This window comes from Hypomesus transpacificus, chromosome 8, assembly GCF_021917145.1.
Source record: "Hypomesus transpacificus isolate Combined female chromosome 8, fHypTra1, whole genome shotgun sequence".
Classification (NCBI taxonomy): Eukaryota; Metazoa; Chordata; class Actinopteri; order Osmeriformes; family Osmeridae; genus Hypomesus; species Hypomesus transpacificus.
The window spans coordinates 3142865-3159403 of NC_061067.1; the positions used below are offsets into that span (position 1 = coordinate 3142865).

The 16539-nt window shown below is 43.7% G+C and overlaps 1 protein-coding gene across 2 annotated transcripts; it reads right to left on the reverse strand.

Moving 5' to 3' along the window:
• Positions 1-56: 56 nt before the first annotated feature.
• trpa1b (transient receptor potential cation channel, subfamily A, member 1b) lies at positions 57-15746 on the reverse strand. 2 transcript variants are annotated; one of them, XM_047023839.1, is made up of 29 exons: positions 15053-15212; positions 13393-13530; positions 13175-13234; positions 12754-12916; positions 12466-12641; positions 12100-12207; positions 11784-11892; positions 11227-11372; positions 10288-10424; positions 9161-9209; positions 8759-8858; positions 8346-8446; positions 7836-8011; positions 7022-7186; positions 6714-6828; positions 6144-6310; positions 5912-6002; positions 5698-5757; positions 5441-5539; positions 4922-4992; positions 4577-4730; positions 3604-3693; positions 3012-3181; positions 2602-2731; positions 2277-2459; positions 2051-2119; positions 1782-1883; positions 1465-1571; positions 57-675 (listed from the first exon to the last, which is right to left on the reverse strand). In XM_047023839.1, the coding sequence occupies exons 2-29, from the start codon at positions 13486-13488 to the stop codon at positions 471-473; spliced, it is 3399 nt and encodes a 1132-aa protein (XP_046879795.1). In that variant the 5' UTR covers positions 13489-13530; positions 15053-15212; the 3' UTR covers positions 57-470. The 2 variants fall into 2 exon arrangements, with proteins under 2 accessions (XP_046879795.1, XP_046879796.1); XM_047023840.1 differs by lacking the exons at positions 13175-13234; positions 15053-15212 and adding an exon at positions 15679-15746.
• Positions 15747-16539: the final 793 nt, after the last annotated feature.

Consider the following 16539-nt stretch of genomic DNA (forward strand, 5'->3'; position numbering starts at 1 on the left):
GTAAGAATTTTTTCGAAAAGCTGAAAACATTTTTGGGGAAATAAAGTTCACAATCATTAAAATTGTTATTCATTTTTTATATTAAATAAAACTATTCAAGAACAACATAGTATATTTGTTATTGTTGTAAAAATTAGATTGAATTGTCTGACAGGGCATGCAGTAGAAAGGAACATAATAATTGGCACAGTGCTTAAGCACTGGTCACACCATTTATCACTGTACAGTATGTTTCTAAACATGCTTGTCATGCTACACCACTGCACGTAAATACAATATTAAAGTTTTAATTTTTTCATATAATTCTAATTTGCATTACAGTACTGTATTTATGTCGTTTCAAAATAATAACGTTACTTAGATCATAACAATGTAATGCTCATATCCATATCTTTGACACTCAACAGTATATTCAGGGCTTTAGGTATAATTAATATAGTTGTAGAGTTATATAGGTTTTTGCATCCTCATCATTTTCTGGCTTCAATGGCCTTCATTAAGGGGACCCATTTGGACCCCTTGTTTGTACTTGCACTCCTCTTTGACTTGTGCCTCTCGTCTTTGACCGTCTTTGGCCCGTCGTAATCGTCCGCCTCGGAGGTGATCTCCATCTTCTGGATGATGAGCTTCAGAAGGCTGTGCTGCTTGTCCAGCACGCTGGACATCTCCTTCAGTCTACACACGGGAACACACACTCACCTTAGATCCTCTTAGGCTCACCTGTTGTTCACCAGATGGGTTGTCAAGTTTGGGAGTTGTATCGGAGTGTAGCAGGGAAGCCTTATTTCAACTAAGGTTCCTTGCAAACATTGGACATCCTTTTCTGGATGTCCTTCTATTGCAAAGGGATTCTAAAATTCAAGTTGGTGGACATACCCCAAATAACCACTAGGGGTCAATCACACACTCCACTACCAAAGCGTCCTGTACTGACAAGGTCAGGACCATAACAGTTCATCAACAAAATGTGTTTGTTTTTGCTCTCAAACGTGTGAGATAATGGTTTTATGCTTACATTAACACTCAAGTCTTCAGAAATACTAACACCCATTCCCATTGGGTCACTATAACCTGGGGTCCAATTTATTTAGTCAACTAAACCTTTGAAAACAAATGTCACATTTGGTACAATGTTACCATTGTCTAGACAATATCAGCTGTGTGGTTAACTCTTTATCTTCCTCCAAAGGTAAAGCTATAAATCTATGAATACCAACCAGCCCCCATCAGTAGTGTCTGGGGAACATATTGACCCTGAGCAATTGGCCTTTTTTTGGAAGCAGCTACAGTTTTTTGATTCCAAATGTGTATTTTGGGAGTCATTTAAGGAAGCTACTAAGGAATGCCAAGTATTAAGATTCATGTTTTATAGTATTTTCGTTGGTTTCGTGTCGCTATGATCCCAGGACAATAGGAGGGTTAAAATGATGTTGTAGCAGCATAGTTTCCTCTCATGTCTGTTACCTGTATTTCTGTTTCTGCTGTTCGTTCTCCAGGGGTGTCAAGTCCCGGGAGTTCTGCAGGTGCAGACGAGTCCGTCTCTTTGTAGTCTCTCCCATATTGAACAAGACCTGTCGATACCAGAGGTTGTGTGATTGGATCGGAATCATTCTAATGAGAGTGGAATTTGACTTGTTGCTGACTGGACATAGATTAACAGACGGCAGAGTCAGAAATAGTCTGTTTAGGTAACAATCGCTAAAATAGTAGCAGTAACAGTAGTAATAACACGCAAGTCAACAGTCCTACTTGATTGACAAATCTGACATGGTCAATTATACCCTGGAACACTTGCGGTTGGGGTAGACGGTTATGGAGGGCTTGTCAACATGCTTCATGAACCAGTAAGGCAGCCTTTCTTCCAGATTGGTGTGGAGCTCAATCTAAAATAATAAAGAAACGGTCAATTTAACAGTCCATTATACTTACTGCCTTTGACGAAGGTTGAGATTGAGATTTAATAACACCAAGTTATTAGGATGATTCTGTAACGGTGAAAATATTATATTAATGTGTTAAAAACAACCAACCTTGTAGTCAGTTAACATACCTGCATTGCTATTCTCTTCAGGGCAGCATTTCTCTGAACTTCTGCGATGTCTCCTACAGCCAAACCAATCTACAACACAGCCAATGGGAGACGAGTAAGAGGCATTGACATTTGCTGTGTCAACCAATTAGCATCAACATCCAGAATTGACCTCCTGCTTCTGTGAGAAGTCTCACTTCCTAAACACACTCTAACTAAAATCAAGTGTTAATGCATGGCTACCTACCAGGAGGTTCATCAGTAATATCGGCATGAGCAGAACAAAATGCACAAAAAGGACAAAGGTCAGCAAGGGGAAAGGAAGCTCGTCTTTCAGGTAGGCATCCAGGAAGTTGCCCTGGTAGTTGAGCTCTCCCACCATCATCACAAAGGTCTGCAGCACAGAGAGGTCTAGACGACTGAATTCACTCTACAAAGAAAACAACAGGACATTCTGTTTTGTTTGATGAAAGACATGACTTGAGGCTTGATCTGAAAGGTAATGTATGTATAATGTATATTCGTCACGTCACAGCTTTCTCATAGATTTATGGACATGGGTCTTTTCTAACCTGGTTGAGCATAATGGCATAAAAGCCCAGGCCAAAGGCTAACATGAGGAAGAAGAAGAGGACTATGATGCACACCAACGTCTTCATGATCTCTCCGAACATGACCACGTAAATCCCAAAATGCCCGAACCTGAGGAAAGGAGCGGATGTAATTTCTGCTAGTGCCCTCGACACAGGACTGTTAACCCTGTAAGACCCGGTTTAAAATTACAACATCCAATAGCCAATGGGGCTATTGTCTTGCCTTGCAATGATATTGGATAAATGTGGTCTTTCAAAAATAAAAATACATTTGCAATTAGAAAGCTTCAAGTAATGTTGTCATTTTACAACCAGGGGTCTTACAGGGTTAAAAAGAATGTCGACAAATCTTATTTTCATGTCGGGAAATATGCTTAGCGATATGCGACCTTTGGAGGTAGAGGAGGAAGTTGACCCAGGCCAGGAAGATGGCGCAAGCCCCTGCTTCCCAGTGCAGGGTCCCAGATGAGTTGAAGAAGAGTGGGGTGATGAAGAGGAGGGAGAACACAGCTGCACACCAGTCCAGGGGGTTTGAAGCATCCTTAAAGTAGTTCAGCCTCTTTGAGAGGGAAAATAACACGGTGTGAGAGAGGCAGTTGATGGTAAACAAAGTGATCTCATAAACACAAATTTCTCCCAGCTGGTCAGCGGTGTCATTGGCTTCTGCTTTACTATCAAACAAGCCGTATACTCCACAAAAGAAAAACAATGAAGTGAACAATAAAGTGACTTTGAATTTCCGTGGATAGACCCTCTGCAGAATAGTATGCAGCTGGCAGAGAAAGTTCCCATGATACTGTAGCTTGCTTTCAATGTCAATCGTGTAGCTTCAGTGTCAATCATTCAGCTCCAAATCACAAAGAACAAGATCCATCACTCCTGATGGCCCGAGTGACCTCCATCCAAGGTTTCCCCGCAAATGCTTGAGGGGGGGGGGGGCAGATTTATGGGAAAGACAAACACACAGGGTCTGTAGAATACCTGTTGTGAGATCTGCACCACCTCCTTCACAATCGCATGGATGTTCATGAGGAGTACCATCACCATGCAGAAGGACCGGGACACACTCTGCTGTAGACAACATGGGAATGAAGTCTTCAGAAAATTCAGGGAAAGGAATAGACCCAAGGCTTACATAGAGGAGTTATTAAACAAGCATTAACTCTGATGACCGGTGATCAAACTGATAAAGCCACGCTGCTGCCTCTCCAGCAAAGAAACGGCATTTACCCAAATCCTCCATGACACATTGTTGATGTAATGTGCGGGCGTGGAAATGTGCGCGCTTCCAAAGACAAATAATAATGAGTGAGATGACGTTCACTCTGACCTTGCTAGCGGGTTTGATGAATCTCTCACAGCTCATAATGAAAGTGAATAAATGAAGTAATAGGATAAGGACAAGGTTATTACGTAGGCAATACACATGTGATGATGACAGAACACATTCAACGTAATAAGACATGAAATGATCTTGTCAGTGGCAAAGAGAACTGGTTAACGAGCCGCATGCTGCTTGAATCTCCCATCAGGGCAGAGCATGGAGAGAAGAATGAGGGTGACCCCATTATCACATGCACACAGGATGGTGGCGACGCCATCTAATTCAGTCTATCTAATGTTCACCTCTACCTACGTCTGAAGTTGTAAAGGTAGACTTTTACGACTGGGAGAAGGCATTACATTTCCCGCAGCAGTGAATATGTGCAAGTGTTAATCAAGGATGTTCTATTCCCATTCATTCCGAGTTGCTCCCAAACCACATCGTTCTGGCAATCCTTCCTCTGAGCACTCACCCTCCTTTGTTAAAACTCAATGATATTTAAAGTCTCAAAGCATCTGCTCTCCCATTTCACTAAAGCTCCCAGTTTTTCACGCAAATTATTCCAACACTGCCAACCAAGCAACTGGCATACTCTAACACCTGCTAGCATTAGCATTAGCGGTTGCCTACCTCCGTGAAGGATATGGGCACCATGTTGACCGATGTTTGGTTGCCAGTGAAGCTCAGAATGGGTCTAAGGGTGATTATGAGGTGGGTGAGAGGCAGCAGGCCCAGCAGGTAGACAAACAGGTTGAGAATATGGGCCTTGCTTCCATATGCCAGCCTACAAGGAAAGGACACAGGAGTTTGATGATGGGATGTTGTTTTCATGGCAGGGGATTGTGACAGCAAAGGAACATATTTTGTGATGTGTTAAAATCTCAAAGAAACATTAAAACCGGGGGGGAAAGAAACATTGAAATGCATTCCATATTAGAAATGACTGATTTATCATGAGTCATTGTGAATACTGACCACTTCATCTCCAGGTACTTCTCACAGACTGAGTGGCTGAGGAGCTCTATGCGGTTGAATTGCACCATGGACTAAGGAGACAGATAGAAAAAGTGACTTAATGGAACAAACCTGGCTGCAACGACAGGGCGTTCTGTAGAAACACAACTCAAGGTGTGAGTTTTAATATATACTCCCCTTTTAGGACAACAAGGTTTGCAGTCCACAGACTAAAAGAGAAATAGTAGACCTACTGCATTATACATATTAACTACTACTATATATGGTTGTAGAGAAATGTGTTCCAATGGAAACAAATCTAAACACCGTCCTCTGTTTATGCAACTTAAACAAAAAGCATGATAACACGTCTTCAATTGAACTGACTACCTGTGCTTCATGCCAGTTTTGGGTAACAGTAGAAAGAGAATTCTAATTCTTCTAATTCAATGGATTATTTCTTAATGTCATGCCTAGCATGCAGTTTTCAAACAGGAGAAGTGGAAAATAGGTTAGATAGGGCCGGGTGTTTCTGCTTACATTCAGTGCAGATAGTGGTTGGACGTGCAGGCTTTTGTCATGCCTCGAGTGCTTCTTCAGCGCCAACGGAGCCTGAAGCCACCGGAAATTGTATTCAATCTACACAACGAAAGAAAATCAACCATAAACCTTTTTACCAATGTTGTATTTATTCAAGGCGCTGCAAATAAGTGCTGATAATTCAAAGGTGACTGGATGTCTCAGTCCTTCGTGGACTTGTGAGGATTTAATTTGAGTGTGTTGTACAAGAGACCTACATGGTAGTCAAGACTGTTGGCATCATCGTCTGACTCTGTCACACAGCTGTCCAGCAGGTGCTGTCCAATTAAATGAGAAATTAAAACTCCATCTGAAGACGCACATTGGCTTTCCGTCCATTGTATGTTGGAAAACCCCATTTAAAATGTTCTGAATGGTCTAGTTAGATACAGTTGTTGAGAAATGCCTTGGATTGGTGATTAGGAGTCAAACCTGGCAAGACTCAGGTAGAAACTCTATCATGTCAAGAACAGCACATCTCTGACTGGTGCCAATCTTGAATGATGTAATAGCCTCAGCACATCTGCATCACAAAAACACAGCAAACAGAGATGTCAAATGCAAGGAGCAATTACAGCAATTAAGTAATTATGAACAATGTGTGGTTTTAGATTAATTGGATGTCAGATGTTACCAACAATAACCTTTTTATTAACAGTATCACCTGTCACTGTCAATGACAGTTTTGACCACTTCCTTTTTCCCATGTTGTATTGCCTCATGGAGGAACGAGGTGTGGTCCATGTTGAGGACGATCTCTGCCCCTCTTCCCAGCAGGAGCTTCACCGCTGCAACGTGCCCCTCCTTAGCTGCCATGTGCAACGCCGTGCTCTGCAGTGTCAGAGGGAGGGGCACACCACACACAGTGAGACGCCTCACAGACCCGCTCGTGTCAAACACTCGAGTCCGTCTGTGAAAGAGGCGTAGCCAATCCGATCTTTGTTCCGTCTGAACAATTACACACCTAATTTAACAAATCAGCCAAACATTGTCCTCAGACAAAATCTGAAATGGGGTTTCTAACAGACGATGAAATGCTCTCAGGCTTGGATCTATACTAGCATTTTGCATCAATTGTCTAATGCTGATTTCGAGTGTTAGGAGAGACTATATCATTGTCCTTGACAAGCTAACCCTAAACAGCCTGATCAATGACCATTCATATCTGACTCACATCTGCTCACAGACACCATGGCTGATGAAACAGCTGCAGTTATGCTGGAGTCTTACTTACCCCGTCCTCGTCCACCTTGTCCAGTAGTTTGATGTTGGAGGTCAGCAGGACCTTCATGGTCTGGGTGTACCCTTCTGCAGCAGCATGGTGTAAACACGTCCAGCCTTTGTAATCACTGACATTTCAAGACAAACACGTCAGGATTCAGGAACAGACTCACTCTCATTTTTGTATTTCTCAAAAGTGGGAATGGGGTGGCATGCGACAGGGTTCATAGCTTGTTATCAGGCAACCAAACAAGCCTGAGCGTATCTACAGTTTGACGTGGCAGCTGTGTGGACCTGGAAGAGAGGCGGGGTGCTGTTCACCTGTGGAAGAGGGCTCCTTTGCGCAGCAGCAGCTCCACTACCTTGGTGTGGCCCGCTCCTGCTGCCAGGTGGAGAGGAGTCAAGCCCCGCTCATCCCCCTCGTTCAGCAGGCGGGAGTCAGTGATGGTCTCCAGCAGCCTCTCACAGGTGTTGAAACGCCCAAACCTGAGACGACAGGGCCAGGAGAGGTTGTGTCAGGGATTCATTAAGAAGTCACCGTAAAAACTGGAGGAGGTTGGAGAGGAACTGAAGGAGCAAAACAGGGAGAGAGAGGAGGAGGAGGGAGCTGAAAACGCAGGAGGAAGAAGGGAGAGGAGGAAGAGAAGCAGAAGTAGGTAGAAGAAAATGTGGAGGAGGGGGAGGAAGGGAGAACAAAGACGGAGATATATCTTAGAACAACCAACTAGACCTTCATCTGCCCTTTAACTCCAGTGCAATGGATGAATACCAGTGAAAAATCGAGCACAGAACAATTTACATCGCCCACACCTAATGGACCTCTGGGTCACTCTATGGATAACATTCAATTAACAATCAATGTGCCTTTCTAATTCAATTCCATTGCAGCAAGCACTCTATGGGTGACTAATTGAACGATTTATGATTAAAGTGCGACTGTTAAGTCCACACTGCTGTCATTTATCAGCAATGTGCTCTTAAGAACACAGAGTTAGAACCTTATTCTGTTGCGTAGACACTGAAGGTGACTTAGAGGATCCTGGCTGGGGAACATGCACTCACACCATGTCAACCCCAAACCTCCCCATGCCAGATGACAGAACAGCATATTTACAGGACAACAAGTCCAACTCACTGGGCAGCAAAGTGCAAGGCTGACTTCTTGTCCTTAGACTTGCGTTCCAGACAGACCTGCCCTGAGAGACCCAGCATGTTCCTCACTGAGTCAGGGATGCCCAGCCTGCAGGCGTAGTGGAGGGGGGTACAGCCCTCATGATCCTCCTCACTCAGTAGATCCTTTATGACGCTGTGCTGTAGGGACACATCACACAGACACATATACATATATAAAGAAAATCTAATGGCATGAGACACAACCAAGGCAAATATATCACTTTCGCATCACTGGCACGTCCAGAGAAGTTCATCACCTCTGTTTCAATTTGGCTTGTTTCTCAGTGAAGCACAAAGTGTAACATCCACGTTTGGCAGAGCCCTGAACGTGTATTTGGCCTAGAGACAAGCTAATAAACTTAAACCGAAGACAGGTGTAAAAGGCTAACTATGTTTGGAAATAAGTAAGAAGAATTTATTGTCATTAAAGGCATAAATATCCACTAAGAAGAGAATCCGTGAGGTTGGTCACCTGTAGCATTTCCTGGGTGAGGTTCCTTAGGGCTTTGGGCTGCAGGATGGCAAGGTGGAGGAAATTGCAGCCTGATCTGTCTTTAATGCTAACGTCCGCCCCTGTGAGTCAGAGGTGCACAGACAAACACACACATACAGTACACACACACATAAGCATACTTACATTTAGTCATTTAGCAGACGCTCTTATTCAGAGCGACTTACAGTAAGTACAGGGACATTCCCCCAAGGCAAGTAGGGTGAAGTGCCTTGCCCCAAGGACACAACGTCATTTGGCATAGCCAGGAATCAAACCGGCAACCGTCTGATTAATTACCCGATTCCCTAACCGCTCAGCCATCTGACTCCCTTGCTTCGATGATGTCACTGTGCACGTCACTGTGAGCTCTGTTGTGTTTAGCTTTATCTTACCGTGAGACAGCAGGAGAGACACTGTTTTCCATGCTCCACAGCTGGTGGCCAGCAGCAGGGGTGTGTGGTCCTTGCAGTCTATGCTGTTGACGTCTGCTCCCTGCACACAAAATCAACATGCAGCTGGTCAGTTCAGTCATGCCACACCTGATTCAACCAGGAGACAAATTCACACAAAGGACTACGTCAGTAAATACAGAGAACAGTGATTCACCATCCGCTCTGTCATTGTGTTTTGTCACACGCACAGTAGATGTGTTTTATAGAAGCAGAAAATCAATTTCATCTATTTGTAGTCTGTACACATGTAGCACAAAAGAGGACCTGATCTTACTTTGATCGTATCAACCACTCCACGTGTGACTGTGTGTGTGTGTGTACAGGTGTTCAAATTGTATTTACCTTTGACAAGAGGTACTCTGCCAAGTCTTTGTGATCAAATATTGTGGCCCTGAAAATGAAATATACAATTTGGAATGAATCTCATCTGTGACTGTATTGTCCTGTAGCCAACCACGTGCTGTGATTTGACATCTTAAGGTCTGACCCTCTTGGAAGCTGAGAGATAAATAACAAAATCCAATATTACACTGTACATAAACATGGGGATTTGCATTCTTCCAACATCTCCAGGACGCATGGTGGGACAAATCTGGATGTTTCTTCACAGTGACTGGTGGCCAGGGAGCCATATGGGGGGTCAGAGGGATTTACCAGTATGGATTGAATTCCAAGAGATTACAATCCAGAGATAATTCAAATAAGGTTGAACGGAGGCCAGGGAGGTGGAGTGAGCTAGGCTTTGTCAGAAGCTTGTGTTCCTGTGTTTGGATGTGGATAACGTGTTAACAACGGGTCAACAGTCATGACTGACCACTTAAGAGAGAGCTCTCAGGCTTCACTGGTAGGGAGTGTACCAGGGTGGAACACATCGATATGAAGGGAAGGGAAAGGAGAACAGATCAGGGCGGGTGAAGGTGTTTGTACATATGGCCTTTATTGCAGTTGACATGTTTTTTTTTGTTTGGGTTATGTCTGTGTAAAGGGAACACAAACAGATTTGAAACAGGTTGTGAAAGTGTGAAAGCAAATCTGTGCCTTTTTTCTCCGGGGAAAACATTTTCTTTCCAGATATAGGAGATGTTCAAGGCATATCTTTATGATAGTTTCAAAATGGTAATTTCCTGTCCTTGCTCAAGCTTTTTAAAAATAGATTATTGGTTCTAATTGTGGTTTTAGTGTATGTGTTTGCAGGTGGAATCAATTTCCTCTTTGCACAGCACATAATAGTTAAATAGTTGTCTTAGTAATGGGTCAGAACGCAAAAAAACTATTATGTTTTGAAAACAATTGCAAAACATTGTAGGAGTTTAAATTACAGTTAAAAAAAACACATGCATGAAAATGGATGTCTTCACTGCATGTTTGCATGTTTGTACTGTATGTATGTTTAGGAATAGTTTGCATTTATGAATGATTGAAGAAATATGTAAAACAGGTGTTACAACAGGTGTTAAAAGGTGTTGCACCTGTGGAGTGGAGTCTGAAAGGCCCCATCGGGGAGGTTGATGATGTCATCCACTCTACTGTAGGAACACAGCATCAGTTTGACTGCTCCTATTGCCCCCTGCGTACAGGCAAAGTGCAGTGCCGTGGACTTGTCAACCTAAACACACAGACTACATGTTAGGCACAACTTTGATCATCTGGACAGACTGTATATATACTTACTATATTTACTATATATTTACGTTTAGCAGACACTCTTATCCAGAGCGAACCATTAGTGAACCATGCTAAACACTGGATTATTGTTTCCATCGCTACTACAAACCCCCTTAGAAGATGCTAAACAGACTGAGGAGAAACCGCACACATGTCGGTCTACGGGCCTGTGGCACACATTAGGATTAACACCGACCACAAGACAAACGGTCAGAGTGAAACACTTAAAGCAGGATGAGGGCCTCATGGAGGCTCCTCTGGTGTAACATGAGAAGGCCCTTGCCCAGCCCTGATAGGTCTGAAGGCTGAGGAGCATGGTAACACAAGGTCACATCAGCACACACAGGAGAGGCTGCCTCTCACTCAGCTCCACAACATAAAGGGTTCATCTGTATCAACCTAACCATCTGAAAGCATTACTGCAGCCAGAAGCAGGGTCTGGGAGCCAGCTGAGCAAGGGGATTGTTGACAGTGTTATTGTGGGGCAATACTAACATACCTTGTACTCTTTTAAAATTACTCAAATGAGCATTGTAAATCTAATGTAAATACTTTCATTTTGTGGTTAGTGGAATGACCAATGCAAATTCAGTTGTATGTGTCAGCGAAGCATGTAATTCTATTTTGGGGCTGGGTGAGAGTTTAAGTGGAGTAGATCCCGGTGTCACAGTTCATTTCCACAGTCAATTGCTATTTCAATGGGCTTCATCTCAGCCCAACTGCCAAATGGCTCCAGGTGTTACCTGCTGCTGGTCGATTCTGGCTCCTTTGGAGATGCAGAAGCGGATCACCTCCATGTTGCCCCCATGCACGGCCAGGTGGAGGGGGCTGCTTTTGGACTTGTCCAGGTAGTTGATGTGTTTCTCCACCGGGTGGTCAAAATCAACTCCTGATGGCAGACAACACAACATCAGTTATTTTACTCTTAGTCATGGTTTATATCTGGCGTGTTGCACCCCGACAGCTAAGTGAAATCAGCAAAGAAAACAGAACGCCAGAATCATTACAAATATTTAGGTTATCCCGTTCTTTAAACATCCTCGTGGTGCGGTGTGATTCACTGGTAGACCTCCCAGTCTAGTAAACAGTGTCAGTCTCACATGCTCTGCTTAATGTGAAGGCTTGCATTGTATAAACATGCTGTTGTACAGTGTTGTTATGAAATATAATATCTGACTGTAAGGTGAGTCTCTTTTCCCTCTTTTCCTAAAATAATAGGATTAGGAATAGGACTAATTGGGGACCCTATGGGACCCTATGGGATCCCAATTAGGAAGCAGAGCTTCAGTCTGTGTCCTACCGGCCTTCAGGATGATGTCCATGGCTTCCCGGGCTCCGGAGAAGGCAGCAGCGTGGATGGCAAAGTGCCCCAGCTTGTTTTGATGACACATCCGAGCTCCGTGCTTCAGCTGAGGTGGGGAGGGAGAGAGGAAAGTTAGGATTTAACAGAAGGAGGGAGAGATGGGAGGGATTGAGGGACGGAGGCAGGGAGAGAGGGTTTCAGTCGATCCAAAGTTGAGCTACAGCATTTGTTTGTCAAGTTTTGCTCAGATTCATTTCCAGTAATAAAAAAGTGAACGCACCTCCAACTCTCCATGACGCTTAGTCATACTCACCAGCATGTTGAGGGCCTCACAGTTGTTGACTGAGCAGGCCAGCATCAGAGGGGTGTTACCCAGGTCACCCTCCAGGTTCGCATCAGTGCTCTTGTTAGACAGCAGCAGCTGTGAGGGTACAGGGAGGTGCCATGTAATAAACAGGAACAAGGTGGAGGGTGACAAAGCAACATCTGTCCTCAGTTCCCTTATCAAGCCTCTCCTAGGCTGCGGTTACAAGGATGTTAGGGTGTCTTTGGCTACCAGCCAAGTGCAAAGAAGACAGTTTGCCCCTGTTTGGGGTGCAGGGGGCCCTCTGAGGGCAGAGGCCTGGGGCAGGGACCTGGGGCAGGGGCTGTGGGACAGGGCAGGGTGTCAAAAGCTCACCTCCAGCAAGCTGTTGTGTCCTTGGCTGACAGCCAGGTGTAGAGGGGACATGAGGGCCGTGTTGAGGATGTTGGGGTCAGCTCCGAGTTCCAGCAGGATTGCGCAACTCCCAGACTGGTTCCTCTGCACAGCCCAGTGGAGAGGCACATTGCCATCCACATCACAACTATTCAGCTCTGGAGACACAGTCATGCACACACAGTCACTCACACAAGGATCGACAGTGAGACTCTTGCCTGGTCATGATGAGATGACAGTGTCAGTGTCTAGAGCCGAAGGCAGCCTCACCCTTCTGATCGGTGGCAGAGGTGATGAAGTGGAGCGCACGGACATGGCCTCCAGCGGAGGCGTGGTGGAGGGGGCCGGCCCCCGCGTCGTCTCTCTCTCTCAGGACCCAGGGGTCCTTCCTCACTAGGCTTTCCAGAAGCCCCAGATCTCCATTGGACGCTAACTGGACGGATACAAGTAGAATTGAACAGAGAAACAAAGTCGAGTACGTGAACAGAGTATCAGAATTAAAGAATTAGAAGTGCTGTAAAAACTGAGTGGACATTTTGTGGATGTTTTTTGTTGTTGTTGCTAAATCCATGGTTATTGTTTTTCTAGCACAGATTGTAGCATTGTCATAGTGCTTCAGTTGGAATCAAAACCCTGAGCTGTAGTGGTCTGGGCGTCTTGGTTCTTGTTGATACCCAGAGTGATGACTGACCTCCGAGAGAGCAGCAAGGAAGGGCATCATAGATGAAAGGTTACGTGGAACCTCCGAGTTCTGGAAATGTTTGTAAATGCACCTCTGTCATCCCTTACTTCCTTTCCCCACTCCCAAAAGATAAAACTACTTTCTTAAACACAAACTGCCAGTGTTGTTGTGATGTTACGTTCTCTGCACTGTTTGTGATCAGGGACAAACAGTGAGCTAGGACTCACTTGGAAGATGTTGAGGCACGCCATGGCTGTATCGTCCTGGTCTATCACACACCTGTAGGAACTGTTCTGTCGCAACACCTCCCTGCTGAAATCCATCTGGGCCTTCCCTACACAAGCAATCCTCTAATGGGAAAATCACTGGAAAGAAAGCACACACAGAATCACACACCATCATTCGAATGTTGATCGTTAAACCCAACCATACTCTGTCGTCCCAAAATGAAATCCCTGAAGCAAAACTGGTTATTTATTTCTTCTTTTTCTATTGTGACAGAGTAGATGGCCTCCTCTTAAAGACGGAAGCTTGTGTCACTAAGGGGAAGAACCTCCGCTTTGATAAGGGCCATTCCAGTCTAAAGCACCAGCCTTCAGTTTAAAGCCTTACTATTGAGAAAAGCAATTAAGTTATCCAAAGTTCCACAAGAAGGGTAGCCTGTTTTACTTGTTCCTGCTTTCTCCATTTTTGGCTGGAGAGCATGGGAGGATAGAAAAATGACCTAGTAGAACATGAGTCCATGACTCTGAATGATAGAATACTGTTGCTGGAGGATGTGTTGAATTGTTTCTGCATTAAGGAGATTTGAGTGAAAAAAAACTATCGAGTCTAATTTGGTAGATACATGTTAGTCACGTCATATTTTGCATACTTTGTTTTCCAGTTTTGGGATCTAAAGTTGCACTACATTGATCTAGTAGAGTGACTGCTTTAGTTGTTAGTCCAGTTATTTCTTACTGTGCAAATCCACCCATCAATTGGTTTTGTCAGAGCATTCACTGAACCTAGAAACGGAAGTAGAAGCTTTGCTGATACAAAATGTCTAAACATTTGTCAATAAAGTTCATAACAAAAGCATTTCATTTTTGTCATCGTGATGTCAGGAAAATCTTTTCTCAAGTAGTGCACAGTCACTGGAGAATCCTCTATCCTATTTTCAGGCCTTAATATGATCACTTTAGTGTAAAATAAGATATTCTAATATTTCAATGCATTTAATGACCTTAGACAGAATATACTGGAAACAATCAAATTATGGAAACGGATGTAATATAATTCTTGGATAATTGCACATTTCCCGATTATTATCAACATTCTGCTTCCTGTCATTCTCTGCAGTGGTGGAGAAGTGGGGTCATCAGTTTCACAATTAATTGGGCCTGTCATTTTGTTGTTTGCTGCAACCAAGTATAAAGGCTTTTTTTTTTATACCAGCTAACAGGGTCAACACTGTTGCCAAGTGATGGAGGAATAGACCACAGTATAAGAACTACAAAGGTCAAAATAACCCCATCCGTGAAATATGGTTTTATTGCATTTGTTTAGTCCAATGCATTTTGTACGTAATTGCTTCATTAAAAAGACAGAGATGGGACCTTGTGTGTGACCATATTGATTTGTCAAAAAGTACCAAAGTCCTTATCATATTAGATATGGAATCAGTTTTCAGAAATAACTCAATAATTAAACAAGGTCACTAATTCAAAAAAGCAGTATGGATAATATGTTACAGTATTGTCTTGTTTTGAACTTTATCATGTAATATAAAAATACAATATCACAAACACACATTATAAAGACAACCTGTTGTACATGGATTCACTAACCAAATGCTCACCAAAGTCTTCTGAATTAAATGCGCGGAATCTAACGGAGATTACTTACTTTAAAGAACCAGTCATTGCTTTTTTCTTTAAATCGACTGCAGAGGTTTATGAAACAAAAAAGAAGCAGAAAAAGACACTGAAGTTTAAGTGAAGTTCAGTGAAGACAGAAAGAACAAAGAGAGACAAGTACTGTAGAAAACAAGAGAACAAGTGTGAGACTGAAGTATTGTAGAGACAAAGAGAGAGAGAGAGAGAGACACTGAGGTACTGTATATCCAGAGAAAGAAAAAGAGAGAGACACTGGGGTACTTTAGAGACAAAGAGAGAGAGAGAGATATAGAGAGAGAGAGAGAGAGAGAGAGAGAGAGAGAGAGAGAGAGACAGAGACAGAGACAGAGACAGAGACAGAGAGACACTGAGGTACTGTAGATCCAGAGAAAGAAAAAGAGATAGACACTGAGGTACTGTAGAGACAAAGAGAGAGAGAGAGAGAGAGAGAGAGAGAGAGAGAGAGAGAGAGAGAGAGAGAGAGAGAGAGAGACACTGAGGTACTGTAGAGACAAAGAGAGAGAGAGACACTGAGGTACTGTAGAGACAAAGAGAGAGAGAGGGAAAGAGAGAGACACTGAGGTACTGTAGATCCAGAGAAAGATGAACACAGAGAGATGAGGAAGTCCTGCTTACCGTTTGCTGTGGATGCTGTGGTGTAGACCAGCAGTCTGGTCGAACTGCCTTCCTTGTACCCGGTGAGGGTTTAAATACTGGTCACCACACAGAGAGCTCCCATTTCACCAGCTCCTGGATGGAGGCAGGACCATGAGACCCTGCCCCTAGTCAGCAGCTTCTCCCCTGATCTCATCACACAGGACTAAACCTAATGAGACATGAGCTCTCCCCTAGGGACACCATGGAGACAGAACATGCAAAACTGAAAAGAGTCCCTTCACAACCTAAAGCCGTGTGCTGAAGAATATCGTATCAATAGAGTTATGGTTTGTGGAAGTCTTTTTGATGTGTTCTTTGAGCCTTTTCTTAAACCTTAATTCCATAAAAGGACTTTAAAGCCAGCTATGGCCTACCTATGGGCAACATTGTTCTCATCCACCCCAATGAGCATAAGCATGAACTGAGCGACAGAAACAGAAGTTCCAGAGACACACCACCAGTCCACACTCATACCACTCACACTGGCTCCAGGAATGGACACAACAGATTCAACGGACAAAATTATGACAGGAATGAGACTTAAACCCTCTACCTAGTCTGTGGACAGAGAGACCAGCGTAGCAGCCAAGGAAGAGGAAAATACCCTGGCCACATCCTGATGAGTGGAGGCCCCACCTTCATTAAAACAAACCACTCGCTTTCAGTCCATTAAGTTCTCAACCACCTTGTCATGTGTCTGTCCTAAACCCACGTCTACTCTGCACATTAAACGTTCCACTCAAAACCTCAACATCCATTTACCAAACCATGTTTGAGAACCTCCACAACCTCCACAAGGTCAGAATCAGGATCACAATCAGAATAGTCTGACTGTTCCGT

Bases quoted from the DNA above. Each gene is read 5' to 3' on its own strand.
- trpa1b (XM_047023839.1), bottom strand. From the start codon at position 13,488: ATGGATTTCAGCAGGGAGGTGTTGCGACAGAACAGTTCCTACAGGTGT. The intron at 12,208-12,465 runs GTGAGCTTTTGA...GTACCCTCACAG, and splicing joins GACACAACAGCTTGCTGGAG to CTGCTGCTGTCTAACAAGAG. The intron at 6,003-6,143 runs GTGATACTGTTA...TTTGTGATGCAG, and splicing joins ACTGTCATTGACAGTGACAG to ATGTGCTGAGGCTATTACAT.